General features: G+C 50.8%; 1 protein-coding gene across 3 annotated transcripts in view; it reads right to left on the bottom strand.

The window, feature by feature from the left end:
• Positions 1-17,753, bottom strand: part of KCNC4 (potassium voltage-gated channel subfamily C member 4) — a 57,704-nt gene that overhangs the window by 29,212 nt on the left and 10,739 nt on the right. For 2 of the 3 annotated variants that reach the window (XM_074977569.1, XM_074977567.1), the window contains exons 2-3: positions 13,020-13,956; positions 8,675-8,863 (exon numbers count right to left, since the gene is read on the bottom strand). In XM_074977569.1, the coding sequence (XP_074833670.1) occupies positions 8,675-8,863; positions 13,020-13,956 (1,126 nt within the window). The remainder of the gene's footprint in view (positions 1-8,674; positions 8,864-13,019; positions 13,957-17,753) is intronic. The other variant, XM_074977568.1, reaches the window with a different exon arrangement.

Raw genomic sequence — 17,753 nt, 5'->3', positions numbered from 1 at the left:
CGAAACGCGCCTCACTTCGACATTCCCTTACTCCGATCTAGTTCTGGGGGAGTAAGGGAATGTTGAAGTGGAGCGCTTATTTCAAAGCTGCCCCCTCTACACTGTCAATCTGCAATTCACAGTCTGCACTTTGAAATTCGCACGGTCGCCATTTATGCTAATGGGGCGCTGAACATGCATGTTAACGCCTCATTAACCTGCTTCCAATTGCCTCACTACCAGGCCGCCTCCGGCGGGAGATGGCATGTGGAGAAGCAGCCTGAGCCTGGAGGGAGTTACCCATTGGCCTACCCTGGGATGCAGGCTAGATCACTAGGGTTCTAATAGTCCCGCAAGGCTTCCCACGCTTCCCCCCCAAAAGACAGAAATTCTCTCACAGCTAGAGCCTCTCAGCACAAAGAACCGTGGGATGTGCCCAGATGGGGCCGAGCGAATGCAGAACCAGTGAGGGCACAGTACTGAGAGCAGGGCAAAGCACAGAGATGCCAGGCTTAATATGGGTAGCATAGATCTAGCCTAAGTGGAAGTCAGATGGCAGGGCAGGACTGCAAAGTAGCACACAGGTATGAGGTTAGGCATCTGAATGGCATGTTACTGCCCCATTAAAGCCTCAAGGGGACAGGATATCTGGGGGGCTCATGGTATTGCCAGGCCCTCAAGCCCTCCAGGCATATGGAGCAACATTTACCCTAATGTAGCGTGATAGTAGTGCTACACCGTACCCATGAGCTGGCTGGCTGGTAGAGATGCCCAGCATTCCTCTTGATGTATCAATGTCTGAACAGATAAAGCACTAGCTGGGGGTACTACAGACCACCAGTCACAGTAGGGAACAGGTGAATCAGCTTCTTACTCACCTATTTACAATGTGCAGAAGGGGTAAAAAACTGTGTGATAACGGGGGACTTATATTTGAGTGACACACGCTAGAGCTTTCCCTTGCCAGTACTAAAACACCCGTGAAATTCCTAAACATCAGAGATGATCATTTTCTGACTCAAAATGTTGCAGCCAACACAATCCCGGGCAAGATAATGGAGCAGCTGATCTGGGGCTTGATTAATAACAAATTAAAAGAAGGTAATATGATTAATGCAAATCAGCATGGATTTATGGAAAATAGATCTTGTCAAAGTAACCGGATTTTTTACACGGTTCCAAGCTTAGTTGATAAAGATAGTATCATTGACATAATCTGCTTAGACTTCTGTAAGGCATTTGACTTGATATTTCATGACATTTTGATTAAAAACTAGAACCCTATACAAATCACCATGGTGCATATTAAATGGATTAAAAACTCACCGATAGGCCTCAAAATGTAACTGCAAATGGGGAATCACAATTGTGCAGCTGTGTTTCCTGTAGGATCCCACAGGGACTGGTCCTTGGCCCTATGCAACTTCATGTTTTTTCAATGAGTTGGAAGCAAACAGAAGATCGTCCCTGATCAGGTTTGTAGAGGACACAAGAATGGAGGGACTGGCAAATGGTGAAGAGGATAGATCACGGACACAGAGCTGGAGACCATTTGGCCAACTGGGCATAAGCAAACAATGCATGTGTGAATGCAGCTAAATGCAAGTGTGTTCATTTAGGAACAAAGAATGTAGGCCATTTGTGGCTGGGTAGCCTAGTGGTTAGATCACAGTGTAGCCAGGCAGAAACTGGGGTTGGGGGGCACTGCTTCCCTGTGCTCCTGGCTCAGGAACCCTGAAACACTCTTCACTCAGTCCTTAAGGTTGGGACATGACCCCAATAGTCCAGATTCCCCTTAGCTGGGTTCTCAGTGGGTCCCCCACTTTTCCCAGAGGGGTCAGGTGGGGGCTTACTTGCTCCCACGATTGCTGAGCACATAGACTGTGGTCCCTGTCCTGAGACCGCTGTACCTTCTCCTGTCTCCCTGCCAGTCAGCCCCAAACAGAGCCAGGCTCCTTGCTTTTCGCCTCCCTCCAGAGAGGCCATTGATGGCAGGTAAAGTAGGCCGGGGCTAGCTGGGCCCAGAGGCCTTCTTTAAGATGCAGGATGCCAGCCTTCCTCCCCTCAGCCATACGTAGAAGGAGAGCAGAGGAACTCAGAAACAAGGGACTGCCCAGGAGGAACAGAGAGGTTACTTTACCTCTGTATTTAGTGCTTGAGAGACAGCTGCTAGAACCAGCTGTGTCCAGCTCTGCTACCCACAACTCAAGGAGGAGGTTAATAAATCAGAGAGGGTTCAGAGAACGATTAAAGGGTTGGAAAACCTGCCTTACAGCGAGAGGCTCAAGGAGCTCATCAATCTATTTAGCTCCACCAGGAGAAGGTGAAGGGGTGGCTTGACTGAACCTAGAGGGGACCAAATATTTAATAATGGGCTTTTCAATATACTAGAGAACAGTCCAACATAGTCTGATGGCCGGAAGCTAGTACTGGACAAAGGTATCAAACCATCAGAACAATTAACCAAGGGTTGTGCTGGATCCTGCATCACCCGTAATGTTTAAATCAAGATTTGGGGGTTTTCTGAAAGCTCTGCTCTGGGGATTGTTTGGGGCCAGGTCTCTGGCCTGTGCTGTAATGGGAGTCAGACTAGATCATCACAGCGGTCCTTAGAATATTAGGCCCATGCTTGACTTTCCCAAGGGCTGTCCTGACCTGCCCTGCTCAGGGCTGGTGGGATGACTTCTGGACTTGCTGCCTGGACGTCTTCCAGAACTCAGCAAAAGGGGAGGATGTTCACCCACATGCAGAGTACACAAGAAGGGAAACGTGCAAACATGCCGAAATGGACATGGGCAGCCATGTTTCAAGGCTAGCAATGAGTGATTTTCTCATTTCTGCAGCTGAGGAAGTTCCAAGGCAAGGTCATGCTTTCTGAAAGGCAATGAGGGGAAAGTGCTTCACCTCTGTTAGGAAGGACATGCCCTTCTCAGCACCAAAGAAGATCCTTGCATGGAAGAAGGGCACTATGGGAAGGAGAATCACATTCTTCCAGCTTCCTGAAACAAACCGTACTCAGTCTCTAATATTTCTACAGGAACTAGGACCAAAGCTAGTCTAGTGCTGGTACCTGCATTAGACTTCCAACCAAAAACCTACTGCCCTGACTTCCCCAGCTTGCAATAACACAAGCACCTGTCTGCACATTTGACAGAAATCTCAGAACCAGACTATGAACGTGCCGCACTGCCAGTTCGTCCAGTACCAGCACAAACAGTCTGGACAGGAGATCAATTAGGAACTGAGCATTTGCAGCTCCTATTAGTTTCATCTTGGACTGAGAGCACCTCAGGATCCAGAGATGGTTCTAATACTTGGATACAAAGGAGCCTCCTCAGCATATCAAAGCCTGTCTGTCTCTTCTCCTGTCAGAAGAAACCTCATTAAATAACAATGCATGAAACAAAGGCCCCAGTGAATAGAAACCACTGCTAGTCTCCAGGCTGAATGTGTTTCATTGAAGCATGCTGAGAATCATCCATCTCACCCCTCAGAGACCTATCGCTTACCACTTCACACGGTAAACAGTCTTATCTCCAAATGAGTCTTTTCCACTGTTCTCCACCCAAGTCACCGGACACCAATTTCCGGCCAAACCTCAACCTTGAGCTTTAGATGCCTTGGGGGGTGTTAAAAGAATGTGCTGATCCCTTTATTTTAGCGCGCCGTGAGCGTGTGTTTACTTCGATTGTCAGAGCTAAGAGTAACCCAGACACCTATGGGTGGTGAGCGGTCCCATGTCGTGGTACCTAGACCACTCCACAGAGAAAGAGCAAGTGTCCTCTACCGCCTAGGGCGAGAGCCAGCTGGCCTTTAGCTCAAGCTGCAGAGGGGGCTGCACTAAGCTGCAGAGGTCCCACATTTGAGTCTGCCTGTCGGGAGCTACCTAAGCAGGGCCTGGCTGGATTTGTACTCGGGTGAGAGATCTCTGGCAACAAACGCAGATGCTAGAGGAAAGACTGTTGGTAAGCCAAGAGGGCAGGAGTGCTCTGCTTGCACTTGTTTGTGGCCCCGTGTTCCAGCCTGGTGTTTGGAGATACTACGTTAGGTTAGCTATAAAACCACACATCAATGTGAAAGAGCCAATGGAACTTTTCACCAAGGAGGAGACACCTGCCCCAGAGCCCCCACTAATGTGGGAAGTTGCATCCTCTCCACCTGCACGTGCCAGTGACTGCAGCTGGGTCTTTCCCACTTTCTGTTGTGGAGCACTCTTGGAGTATCGCTCAGGCTGTTATAATGCCACCAGCCACTCGAGAGGTGGCTGCATCTCCGCAGAGGGTAAAGCCGGTGAGAAACATGGGCGCGTGGTGCCCTGGCGCAAGAAATATTCCCGGTCTGCATCCAGGCTTCAGCAGAACTCGCTGCCTGCCACCCTCTTTGGGCTCCCTGCCTCCGCTGGCACTGCTGCTGTGTCATGCATGCCCCCCACGTGCCCCCTGGGCCTCTGAGCAACTTAAAACGCCTTGGGGTCCCTGCTGCTACCATATTCCTGCTGCTCACTCCTGCAGCTGCTGGCCTGGGCATCCCTGCAGCTCAGGGAGGTGGGACGGGAGTGTGCACTAAGCTCCAGAGGCCCCACATTTGAGTCTGCCTGTCGGGAGCTCCAGCTGCTGGGAGCAGTACACAGAGACCCCCCGCCCCCGGGTTGCAGAGACACAGACGCCGGCAGCCACGGGGAGCAAGCGGCAGGAAGTGACTCTAGCCCCACTGTGCTGCCAGTGGTAACGGTGGAGGCCGGCAGAAGCATGGGGTGCCCCCCGGTAAGTGCGGCTCTCCCCACCACTTCCTTCACACTCTGTTGTGCACCCCACTCCCTCCCACCCGCTCCCCTGCCCAGCCTCCAACACCCTCCCAGGCCAGAGCCGGCACCCAGTCTCTAAAGGGCAAAGCCCAGAGTTAGTTCTTCCTTCTTTCCTCAAACTTGTTTCCCCTGGTTTGGAAGTTTACCAATCAGAGTCGGTTGAAATTTTCTTGTCAAAATATTTTCAAAAGACAAACAAAATAGGTCTTTGAGTCCAACATAAACATTTTGCAGAAATTTTTTCACTTAGAACGAGAATATTTGTTTTTTTTAAAACAACTCTCCCCCGCCACGTTGTGAGTCAAAATATTTTTACTTGGTTGTAGTCAGCATGGTAGCACCCTTTTGGCTTGTGGAAGTCTTTCTTAAACCCCCAAAATCATTTCCGAACACTGAGCAAGCCCTGCGGAGGTTTGCTTTTTCATGAAAAAGCAAGCAAAAAATTATAATAAAAATGTTTCAAAGGGTCCCATGAAAAATAATTTAATTTTTCTTCCAACTCTACCAAAAATCTGAAAATCCCAGTAATTCTGAGCTTCTAATTCCTTCCCTCATCTGATAAAGCCCAGAAGCTTAATGGGTTGCAATTCCATCTCTTCTTTGCTGCGCCAATTCCCCAGCCAACCATGAGTGGCAGGTGAACAACATCTTGGGGGAGGCTAGCTCCCCAACCTCCCCAGCCTAAGAACTAGCCCCCAGCCCTCCTTCTTCCTCGTCTTTTGCCTTCCCCCTCTGGCTGTGGCTGACAGAACCTGGAGCACCCCCAAAACTGCTGGCTAACCCCCGGCTCTAGCCCCAGAGCACTGGGTGGTACAGCCAGAGTGCCCCCAGCCCCGGGGCACCAGGTGGACGTCACAGCCACAATGCCCCCCCAGCCCCAAAGTGTCAGGCAGGTAATGCCAAGATGGTCATCCACCACTGCTGGGGGAGGAAGCTGCACTGGGGAGCGCTGTACAACTGTGGGACCTATTTTTGTTCCCTCATTCATTCACACGTCCAGCAAAATTCCTTTGGCCAGAGTCCACTGACTGCCCAGATGCCTCTGAGGAGCAGCGGGCGCCGTCTGGGGTTTGACTCACTTCCGGTCCTGCTTTTCCCTTTGGTGTCTCACCTGCAGCTTGACCACAGCATCAACTCCCCATTAGCTGAGGGGGCAGGCCTAGCCCTGCCTCTCCCAGCTCCGTGCACGGTACCAGGGGAACTGGATGACATGTCATTTATTCTGCCCTCAAGAGAACTAGGCCCTTGCCACTGGGTTAACACAGTTCAGACTGCAGGAGAGACAGGCATGGGAGAAATGGCTCACTCCTCCCCAGCCCTGGGCAATGAACCATGCCGGTCCACCCAATGTTCTTGGCTCACACCAAGAGCCTCCAGTCTGAGCTGCAAGCACTTGCCCCTCCAGTTTGAGGTAAGCTGCCTAGGCCCATAGCGGGGGCTGTGAGGCATTCATCTCCACTGCAGACTGGGCACAGAGGGGCAGGCTCACCAATGAGGGGGTGAAGAGGGGCAAATGGGGCAGCTGCCCCTGGGCCTGGCATTTCAAAGGGGCCCAGAGCTGCCAGCAACCACCACTGCCGAAAGTAGCTGAGGCGGTGGCCAGAGCTCCAGGTCCCTTTGAAGTGCTGCAGCAGCGTGGTTCCAGCTGCGAGGGAGTGGAGGAAGGACCCAGCGCCATGGTCCAGGGCGTGCTGAAGCTGACTGCCCTTAGCCCCTCCTCTCTGCTCTTGGCCCCATCCCATCCAGTAGGTGCTGCTGCAGAAGGGAATGGGTAATACACCCTGGCCCTGTCTACTGGGTTAGAACTAGCCGCACTCCTGAACAATGGATTGAGAGGTTCCCAGTAAGGCAGGATTAGTCCAGCTCTCAGGCTGGATCACGTTACATCATCAGCCAGAGAGAGAAAGTGAGGGAGTAGGTCTCAGTAGCAGATTTCAAGAACAAAGCTGCCGCTTCTGTGTGCAGCAGGTGAGGATGGAGCCAGCAGATCTCTTCATGCGGCTCGTTAAATAGGAAATAAAAAACCCCGATTTGATTTATCGTCCAAGTTCACGGTTCAGCTCTTTGCAGAATTTGTTTATGAAACAACAACACACAAGATGGAGTAGAGGAGCAAGGACCCCATGTGAAACCAGCAGACCCGTGCAATCCCATGCGGATCCAACCTTCGGGCTACTCAGTCAGAGCTTACAGCAACTCCACCGGACAGATCCCGAGCTGGTGCAAATGTGCGTAACTGAAGCAAGTTGGAAAAGGCCAACTATTTTTATTGGATTTTTTTTTTTTTTTAGTTTCAAAATTTCTTATGAGCCTCTTTTAGTTTTGTCGCTGAAAAAAACTGAAATTGCCCAGAAGCCATTTTTGGCAATGATTTTTGGGTTTTGAAATACATACACTCCAAATGTTTAGAGAAAACCAAACCGTTTCGCCAAAACCTCTTCTATTTGTTATTGCCGATTCGGTCACACGACCTGAACGTTCTGACCAAACCCAGCCCCCACCACCACTTTTTGCTAGAAAACATTTCGACTGGCTTTAACTGAAACTCCCTGGACTTCAGTGGCGTTTCTCCAGGTTACACCAGCCTGGGATCTAGCCAGGTGAGTGGCATTAGAATGCCTCAGTGGGAGGTGGATGAACAAGGGATGGGCAGAACCGGGGAATCTGGAGCAAAAGTCAGCAGCTGGACAGAGAAGATCCTGGCAGCAAGGTAGAGTCACAGGCAGGTGGTCTAGCTGGATGGAAGTGGGGTAGACACAGCAAACCTGATTCTCTGTGCAAAAGGCGCATCAAACACTACCCCATTGAATCAGTATCAGGTTGCACCTCCCTAAACCAGTACCCTCTGCTCCAGCAACATCTGTGGTCCATAAGGACCATGGATGTTCCTGGGCCAGAGAGCCCCAGTGGCTGGGACTCAGGACCCAGGAGGGCTGGCAGCTCAGGGCTGCTGTGGTAGCCCCAGCTCACAGTTCTACCACAGCAGACCTGGCAGGGCTGGGAGCCAGGGTGCTGGCAGATTGACAATCAACCTAGCTGAGGCCAGCAGCAGGGTGGCTAGCCAGGGCTGAAAGGGCAGCCAGCAGCAGGCTGGAGGAGCTGGCAGCAGGGGACCACCCCAGTCCAGCCAAGTCCACCGTTCGGGACCGATCTGATCCCGAGGGTGCTGGACCAGGGAGGTCTAATGTGTAGCTTATTATTACACACACATTGCAGAGGTTTAAAAGTCATTGAACAAGGTGCTGAAATCAGGTCTAGTGGTTCTAGGTAAGGCTGGGACGAGCAAACGTGGTAGGTGTGGATGTGGAAGAAGGACCCAGAGAACAGAGGGGGATGCATTGGTAAAAGAAGCCCAGAGGCGATTCCAGCTGGCACAAGAAGACAAAGGTTGAGAAGGATGGAATGGATGGGAAGGCGGTGACGTCCTAGGGACAGCTGCACGAGGTGAAAGAGGAAAAGGGTCACATAGGCCAGTGGAAATGGATTGTATGATGCACTGGGCAAGCGCTTTGTAAGAACAGCACATGCCTGTGGAGTGAGATGAAGGTCTAAGCCTGACGAAGCCAAAGCTCAGGGCAGAGTGGCACTTCGTGGGCAACCTCTAGCAGTCACTTCTAAAGAGCTGTCCTCATGCGATGGTGGGGGCGTTTCGCCCCAGGGCGCAGCGCGTGGGTACACCTTGCGGCAGGCAGGAGAAGGGTAGGGAGCACAGCACCCTGAGAAAAGCAGCTTTCTGCTTTCAAAGGGGGCTGCTAGTTGGGGGGGACAAACAGGGACTTGACTGGGAAATGCCCCCCCGCCATGAGAAATCAGCGTTACATTTCCCTACTCCTCCACTCCCCTGCCCATGCTCTCACTCATCCACCAGATGCCTCTGGGTCTCGCCTGTACCTTTCCGGATACTGCCGTCGGCCGCGCGGGAGAAATCACCGGCGTTCAGCAGAAAGCAGGTGGCCGCTTTCTTGGTTTTGTCCCTGGTGCTGGAGCGCCTCATGGGCCGCTTCTCCTCGTGCGCCGATGAGAGGGGCTGCTCCTCATCCGACAGCACCGTGTTGGCGTCGCCGTTCTGTTTGGAGTCTTCTGGGAGCAGGATGGGAGGGAAACAAGCATGAAAAAATATCAATTTTCCAGAGAAACTGACAAACCGGCATCCTTGAACGCTCCTGCTGCTGACAAGGGGGAAGCTCTGTGGCTCGCTACTGCAGGGGAAATGAGTGGGCCAGCTCCCCCCTCTGTGGGGCAAGTTCGTGTGCCCGATGGCAGGTACAGCCCCTAGGAGTGTGAGTAGCACTGAGACTGCGAAAGGGTTTGCTGGCTCATTCCCCAGAGCACTTGATGCTGCTCTCCCAGGAACTAGAGGGGCTCTGTTTAGACCTTGCAAAAATAAAAACCCGCCAGTATGTAGAGATGGAGCCCACACTGCAGCAGGTTAAACAAGGGAAGCTCTACTCAGTTCTTTGGACTGCTGGCACCTTACCCCGGTCGAGGATCGGCTCTATTAATGCCAATGGAGTTGCACCAATTTATACCAGCTGAGTACCTGGCCACTGGGCTCAACCCTCATATCAGTCCTGAGGTGACTCTAAATTGCACCAAAGTCATCTACAGGATTGGAAAGAGCCCTCCCCACCTCCAACCCCAGCTCTTTGTCTATGGCTCCACACTGCACTCAGTGGGCTCTGGCCGAGGGCTGGGTCCTGGCAAAGGCAAGTTTTGGTTTAGAAGGAAAACATTCCGTGAGGTATACATGGAAGGGGTTAGAAGGGAAATGGCTGCACCTTTAACAGAGGTGCTCAGGTCCTATGCTGACAGGTCTAAAACACAGGCTCGTAGGAAGCCCTACTGAACACCCATGAAAGAACAGGAGCAGAGCCAGAGTCTCAGCTGCTGTCATTCAGTGTAATCCTTCTGACTAGCTGAGATTGGCCCTGCTTTTACCAAAGACTTGGAAGAGACCTCAGGAGGTCACTGAATCAGGTGTGACACAATGACCGTCTGAGGCGTCTTCCACCCCTATGATTCTCTGACTTCAGTGGAGCTACAGCAGTTTGCACAAGCTGACGATCTGACCTGCACATGGTATGAATTTAGTGTTGGGGAAATACACCAGATTAACAGCCCTAGAGGGTGGATGCTCCTCCAGAGAGCAAGAACATCAGGGACAATAGCAGGGTCAGCTTCCCTTCTTGATGACACCAACAGCTGAGACCTGAGAGCAGTTCAGTCTCAAGAGCCTTGTTGTCTCTGTCAAGATTGCCACCAAGATGGACGTTGGTGCCAGTTACATTAGTTCCATAGGGTATGTTTACTCTGCAACCGAGGGTATGATTGTAGCTCTGGTAAGTTTACCCATGTTACCTTCTATCTAGCTGGCAAAATGGGAGCAACAGTCGTGTAGACATGGTGGCATGGGCTTCCACTGAGGTGCATATTCTGGTCAAGCCAACACTACCATGCCTCCCCAGCTACTAACACCCAGGCTACCATCACCTCTTCATTTTGCAGTGTACCCATGAAGACCCCTCTTTGCTGGGAGATGGATAAAGACCCAGCCAACTCACTTTCACCCAGCCTGTCAGCTGCCACTCTATCTATTTACCGCTTTGATCTACTGCCCCTAAATCCTCTCACCACCAGAACTGAGCTAGATAGATTTGAGCCAGTGATGTAGATGGCTCTGGGACTCCCACAAGCCAAGCAGAGGCCGGCTTTTCAGTTTTTGCTCCAGATTCCTTGGCTCTAAACCAAACCCTTTGTGCAATTTAAATGCCTCTCTTGTTTACAATTCAAAACTGGAGGGGGGGAAAAAACACGACAGGTTGGGCTCAGCTGGTGCAATTTGGCACAGCCGAGGTAAAGTCAATACTGCCGCTCTGACTGGCACCAGCTGCAGATCTGGCCCATGTTGGCAGCATCTGTTGGTAGCAAAGCCACTGGGCTCTTGGGGAGCCTTTGCTAGGGTGGGTGGAGAGGAGGTTTTTTAGTCAGAAGGGTCGGCTGTTCTCTGGAAAAAGATAGGCATCAGAATCTTTTCTCTGCCATGAGCAGTACGGCACTGCCAGGCTCCCCGTGGAGGCCTCAGAGTGACTTCCTCTGCCAGCCAGCAGCCTGCGGCAAGAAACCCGAGAGAGAGACAAACCCCAGGCAACAACCACACAGTGCTTAACTACAGTCAAGCCCTGGCACCAGAAGATACAGCACAAACCAGGAGCCAACAGCAGCTCCTGGGCTCCAGTGACCGGCTGCACTCTGAAGACACCCCAGCAATGATTTACATCTCTTACTCTGCATCTGATGAAGTGGGTCTTTGCCCACGAAAGCTCATGCTCATACATTTCTGTTAGTCTATGAGGTGCCACAGGACGCCTTGTTGCTTTTGCATCTCTTACTCTGTGAGCCAGTCCACTGGGGGCTGGCTGCTAAACTGGGCACACCAAAGACATTTGGCTACTCAGTGCTGACAGCTCTGTGTGGCGCGAACAGGCTGGAGAAAAGAGTCCAGAGGGTCAACCAGCTCAGCTAGAGTGAAAAGAGCTAGTGAGAAAATGTTTGACAACAGCTTTCCATTGGAAAGCTCTGTTTTGTCAAAATGGGAATGCTTGCCCAGATCAGTGTCAACTGCAGCAACATTTTTCAACAGCAAGAAGTCACAACAAATCATTCTGACAGTTGTTGCCAGAGCTGAAACATTTTGTTTTGCCTTTATCCTTTTGGTTTTCTTTCCTTTTTAGATGAAAATGCTAATCTCAGCCTGCATTTGGGTGTTAGGGTTGCCAACTCTGACTGAAGCTATTCCCAGAGGTTTTTTTCCCCACCAGCAGATCATCTTCTTAAATGATCTTATTAAAATCGCCAGGATTGCTTTCAATAATCACTGGGAGATTAATGCCAATTCCATGCCACTCCAGGCCTGTCCTGCAAGGCTGGCAAACCTAGTGATTGTGCATTATCACGCTCTAACATTATTGAAAGGAAATGTTTTTACCTTGTTGAAAATACCCAAGGCAATGACCTTCCCCCAGAATTTTCATCTGCTGGAAAATTTCAAACTTTTCATTTTCTGTTCTGTTTTGAAATAGAAATGGATTTTGAAATGTCAAAATTTCCTAAAGGAATGGAAGTTCCATCTGCTGACCTGCCCCTGATGAAAGTACCAGGTCACCGGAACTGCTCAGGCAAACCATGGGGCACAGTGCAAACTCGGGGAACCAGGTCCTGACATGGGTTTGGCCAGCTACCAGCACACACCAGTTACTAAGGTGTCAGGCAATGCACAGGCCAGGCTAGCAAATATTCCAAGGCACAGTGCTGGCTCGTAGCTGGCGTTCTCCGGCTAGCTGATAGCACAGATGCGCATAGAGGAGCTGCCAATGCATTACTGCAATTCTGTCAGCTAGCCATTAGCAAGAGAAAGCACAGGGCACATGAGGGACTGACACAGAAATGTCAAGCAGACAGGAAGCAGCACTGAATAACACTCATCTGTGCGATCTTCACCCTGCAATTTGGTAAAATGGTTAACACTCCCGGGCTGCTTCTGATCTCATGGTGGATTTCAGTCAGTCAATCCTTCAGTGGAATTACTCCTGATTTACACCAAGGGCAAGTAAAGGAATTAGGCCCTAGCCAGTGTGAAAGCAAAATCAGGTCCATACAGCACAGTTCCTACAGGCTGAACGTCTCTAGTCCGACACCCTCAGGACCCGACCGGTGTCGAACAAGAGAATTTGACAAACCATGAGAGGTCAACATTGCCTAGCAGCATTACCAACACTTCCACTGCATCCTGGACTCTTAGAAGACATTTGGGGTAAATTAGCGCTAAATATCAGTGCAGAACACTGAGAGCCAGGACAAATGTTATGGGACCGTGGGAAACTTGACCACACCCTGACAAATAGACATCCAGATAACTAAAATCCTGCCAGACCTCGGATGTTGGCAGACCAGAGAGGTTCAACCTGTAGTTGCTTTGCACAGATTCTGCTTCCAGAATGATGAGATCAGCTGAGCCAGCTGCCTCTGTCAATACCTGAGTGCCTTTGGCCCTTCTTGGGACAGTCTCACCTGCAGGTGATGGCATTGGACCAGACTGTGAATCTGGAGTGTCTCCATGGAGCTAGAGCAGTCAGTGAAAGCACCGGGCCCTGCCCTAGAGCCTCCCTCAGCTGGGATTTACCTGGCACTTTTTCCTCCCCTGTCCAGCTCTGGTTTAGCATGAGCTTTTGCATCTCACCTGATCGCTTTCTCTCCACCACCACCTCCTCTGCTGCCAGGGGGCAGGTGTCACTCTGCGTGCTGTTGCGAGGTGAGTTGTCCTCAGACTTGCAGTAGCTGGGGGAGTCCAGCGGGGCTGGTCGGGGTATGTGTTTTTTCTTCTTCTTTGGGAGCTTCTGCTTTGCCATAGCTAGGGAGTAGTACATTCCAAAGTTGTTGACGATGACAGGCACCGGCATGGCGATGGTGAGTACCCCAGCCAGGGCACACAGCGCCCCCACCAGCATGCCCGACCAGGTCTTGGGATACATGTCACCATAGCCCAGTGTTGTCATGGTGACCACTGCCCACCAGAATCCAATGGGGATGTTCTTAAAGTGAGTGTGGTCACTGCCACTAGGGTCAGAAGACTTGGCCCCAATCCGTTCAGCATAGTAGATCATGGTGGCAAAGATCAAGACCCCCAAGGCCAAGAAGATGATGAGGAGCAGGAACTCATTGGTGCTGGCCCGGAGCGTGTGGCCTAGGACCCGAAGCCCCACAAAGTGCCGCGTCAGCTTGAAGATCCGGAGGATCCGGACGAAACGGACCACCCTCAGGAAGCCCAGCACATCCCGGGCAGCCTTAGAGGATAGGCCGCTAAGGCCTACCTCCAGGTAGAAGGGCAAGATGGCCACGAAGTCAATGATGTTGAGCAGGTTCTTGATGAAGAGCAACTTATCTGGGCAGCAAATGATACGCACCAGGAACTCCAGCGTGAACCACAAAACACACACTCCCTCGATGTAAGTAAGGATGGGCTCTGTCTCCACCTTTTGTGTCGTCAGTCTAGTCGTGTTGTTGCCAACCACCACCGTCTCAGTCACGTTGATGTTTTTAATAAAAGCCTCGTGTGTCTCCAGGCAGAACGTCGTGATAGAGACCAGGATGAAGAAGAGTGAGGCAAAGGCAACAACCTGCAAGAAGAAATGAACCTCAGTGGTTAGGGGAACAATTCAGGGGCAGCCGGGAGAGGTGGAAAAAAAAAAGCAGCGTTAAAAGTAGACGTCTTCACCTTCTGATTAATCGCCACAAGGGGGCAGAAAGAAAATACACACTATGTCTAAATCTGTGGGGAGGGGTTCAACCACAGGACCTTCCTGGTGTTATATATGTTTCATACAACTTCTCTGACCCCAGCCTTCCTTGTAACCCCTTCATTTTCCCTCAAAGTGGACCCCAGAAGCTTGCCCTGCTAGAGGTCAGACAAGGGGAGGACACCACCTCTCCAGGGATGCCCAGGCGACTAGTGTTGGATACCTGTCTCCAGAGCCCAGCATTGTCATAGTAACCACTGCCCTCCAGAACCCCTTGGAGATGTTCTCAAAATGATCACCTCTGCTGGGCTCTGATGGTTTGGCCTTAGACCTGCTCTTCATATCAGACCACGGTGTCGGAGATCAAGACCTCAAGGGCCAGGAAGATGATACGACTACAAAGTGTTTCCCTCCTGGGTCCTGTCTTCACATCAGATCAGGAATCCCCTGGTGGCTCTTTGGCCATTTTCTGGGGAACAGGCCAATATGTCAAAACCCACCACTGCCTGACCATGCTCATTGAGAAGTGATGGACAGAAGAGGCTATGGGTCACTTGCACTGCTGCTGGGAGTGATGATGTATCTTATAGGACTTAGGCCTTGAGGTCTTTCAAGATGTCAGCCAGGCACCATCCACCAGCACTACAAATAAAAAAAGAAGACCCTGAATCTACCCCTGCACTTCTGTGGTTGAGGTAGCCTGGGTGCATTTGTGCCTCCGTGATTCTCGCAGGCAATTTGCTCGTCACCTGAGCTCACGGCTCACCGTGAGAAATTAAAATTCATGGTGCCACTATTAGATCATGAGGCTCCCTCTAAGTCATAAAGGCAACTGCGTGGTGTGATAAAAACTCCATTCCCAGGCACACGGTGATCAGGCATTAAAGCTGGGAGCCCTCAAGCTCACCCTTTCCAAGAGCAATCAGCCAGCTTGTCGGTTTGTATGAATGGCAGCAGCTCCATTCATTCAGAATCCCTTCTGGTCTGAGCCTTCCCAGGCCAGGATTTTAAGAGATCAGGTTGCAACAGCTCACACTGAGAACAATGGGTTTGCCCCTCGCTGCCCTATTGAGAACATCCTGAACTCAGCTGAAAACACTGCCACTTGCTCCAGGTGCCCAATTGGGAACCGAGTGCATTTGAAATCCCAGCCCAGAGGGGCTTTGACCTCTACTGCTCACACCCAGCCCTGGCACCATATCGCCACTGAACCCTATGGGAGCATCCTGGAGAGGAATTTGCCCTTAAGCAGGAAGAAGCTCAGGTATATAAGTCATCTGGGGGCTGTTTGGTAGTTCAGGCGAAAGCTGCCTTGTGTTCCTGCTGGTGATAACAACACTTACTTCGTAAATAACTCATCGGTAGATCTCAGAACACTCTACCATGGATGAGCAGTATCATTAGCCACGTTTTAGAGACTGGGGAAACTGAGGCACAGAGGGAGGAAGCTGCTTGCTCACAGTCATCCAGCAGCTCCGAGCCAGAACAATGGCCTCCTGCATCCCAGGCCAGTGCACGAGCCAGTAAGCTGCAGGCATACAAAGCCACCGAAGCAGGGAGATGTACACCTCCCAGCTGTAAGCCACCGTTAGAAAAGGCAGCGCTGTACAGTCATAGAAGGGATGAGCCAGCTTTTCAGCTGCTGGAAATTTACACAGCTCCAAGGAATCTGTGCAGCTCTAGCTCAAACCCTACATTTCATTCCTCTCCCAGGGTCAAAATTGGCCCCAGATGAACACCGAGAGTTGCATGCTGGGAAGCTCACTATGCCTATGCCACCCCAGTCCTGCAGATAGACTTTGAACTCCGGTCTCTAGGTTGGGCCAGAGTCATTTACAAGAGCTACGCTCGGGCAGGCGTGTCAAACTGCAGCAGCTGCTGGAAATGAGGCGATGGAAATTATGAAATGGAACTGCCTCTAGTAACAGATTTGTTTAAGTGTCCATTATGAATTCACATGAAAGGCTGGTGTAACAGCACCAATTAAAAGCCTTCAATCGCTTTGCATGCAAATGCCACAGCTCTTGCTGTAACTGATAGGGTTGCTATTCACAGTTCCAGAGTTAAGAATCTGTCTGGGTTTCCATTAGAATAGAGAAATTAGTTTTTGGTTCCCCCAGGAGTTGTAACTTCAGTGGAAGACTCTTTGGACATCTGTCAGACCCAACTGCAGTGGAAAGGGGCAGATTTTCAGATGGTGCAAATCCATGTCGCTTTCATAGCAATTTATACCAGTTGAGCAGGCGACTGGGCCCCTGTGTCCAGGCAAGATGCTGCCCTCCAATGCCTCAGCCCCCATTCGGAACAGGCAGGTAAGGATGGAATCTATGCAACAGCTGGCACTGGGGGTGGGGTATTAATTTTTTGCTCACGTAGAACAGCTGCAAATTACAGTAATTCCAGAGTAATTTTTGTTCTGGGATGATTCTGGAGTCTTGGGGCAGTGCAGACAACCAAGATCATAGGAAGACTCTGGCTTTCCTACCAGCCCCATTCGACACAGACCTTTAACCTTTCAGTTGCTGGTGTAAAATGCTTAGCAAAGCACCTCTGCCGAGCGTGACAGCAATCAGGCTTCTCATGCATCTGCAAATGGGCTCTAAATAATAAGATGGAAAGCAAATGCTCTGTGGAAGAAATGGGTTTTATTCCCCGATCAGCCACGTTCAGACCTCCTTCCTGCCAGGATGAGCTCATGATGAGTCCATTATCCATCGCATCTGTTTCCAAAAGCACCTGAAAAGGCTCTGAGCAGAAAAGCCCGAGCTGGAGGAAGCTTGCTGAATCTCCTCCAGTTTCTCTGTTAACAGCACATACAGGCTTTCAGCTTTGCCTGGACCCGACTTGCTCTAAAAGTGACCTGCAGTAACCTATAGCCTTTGTCACAATCCCAATGCTGCTCCCATTGGAGCCAGTACAAAAACTCCTGCAGCCTGAAACAAGAGCAAGGTTAGGCCAAGTTCAGTACTCAGTCTCTTTGGGTCAAAGCACCTGAGTCAGATTATATGACAGACCCTCTCTTGACCACCCTTGTTGCATGAGACCATTGCACTGCAAATCAGTTAAAAACTACAGGCCAGATCCTGAGCTGGAGTGAACCAGCATCAAAGCCCATAGAGCTATGGGAGTTCACACCAGCGGACTAAATGCTGAGTTTAGGGCTGTGGCGGGCTGAGAAGATCCATACCCCGAAGTCCCACCCTGGGCTCCCAGGGAAAAGGGAGCAGTTAGAAATGAATGACGTCACAGCCCCTGGTGTGGTTGGTGCCCAGAACCACTGAAGTGAAAGATACTGTCCGCAGCACGCGGAAGGAGAAGATGGAGTGAGACAGAGAGAGATGGAAAAAGTGCCGGAGAAAAGACCATTTGGATCCTACCCTACTCCCAGGGTAACTCATCAGCTGGTGAAAACTGATGGAGCTGTGTTGAAGTCTATGGGCGTTTAATAGGATACAGTCCAAAATTACTGACTTCAACAGGTCTGACTCTTGATACACACCAGTGCAATTTACAAATGAATCAAGCCCAAAAGACCCCAGAAAAGCAAAACCAGACCTGATTTTGCTTTATCTCTTGCACTAGTGTGAATCCTGAGTGACTCTGCTTAGACATTGGTGCTACAACAGTTTTAGGTCTAACCCAGGGGAGATTACAATCAGTCTGGAGGGTGCAACTCT

This window comes from Carettochelys insculpta, chromosome 26, assembly GCF_033958435.1.
Source record: "Carettochelys insculpta isolate YL-2023 chromosome 26, ASM3395843v1, whole genome shotgun sequence".
Lineage (NCBI taxonomy): Eukaryota > Metazoa > Chordata > Testudines > Carettochelyidae > Carettochelys > Carettochelys insculpta.
The sequence above is the reverse complement of the archived record's forward strand: the minus strand, read 5'-3'. Positions and strand labels throughout refer to the sequence as shown.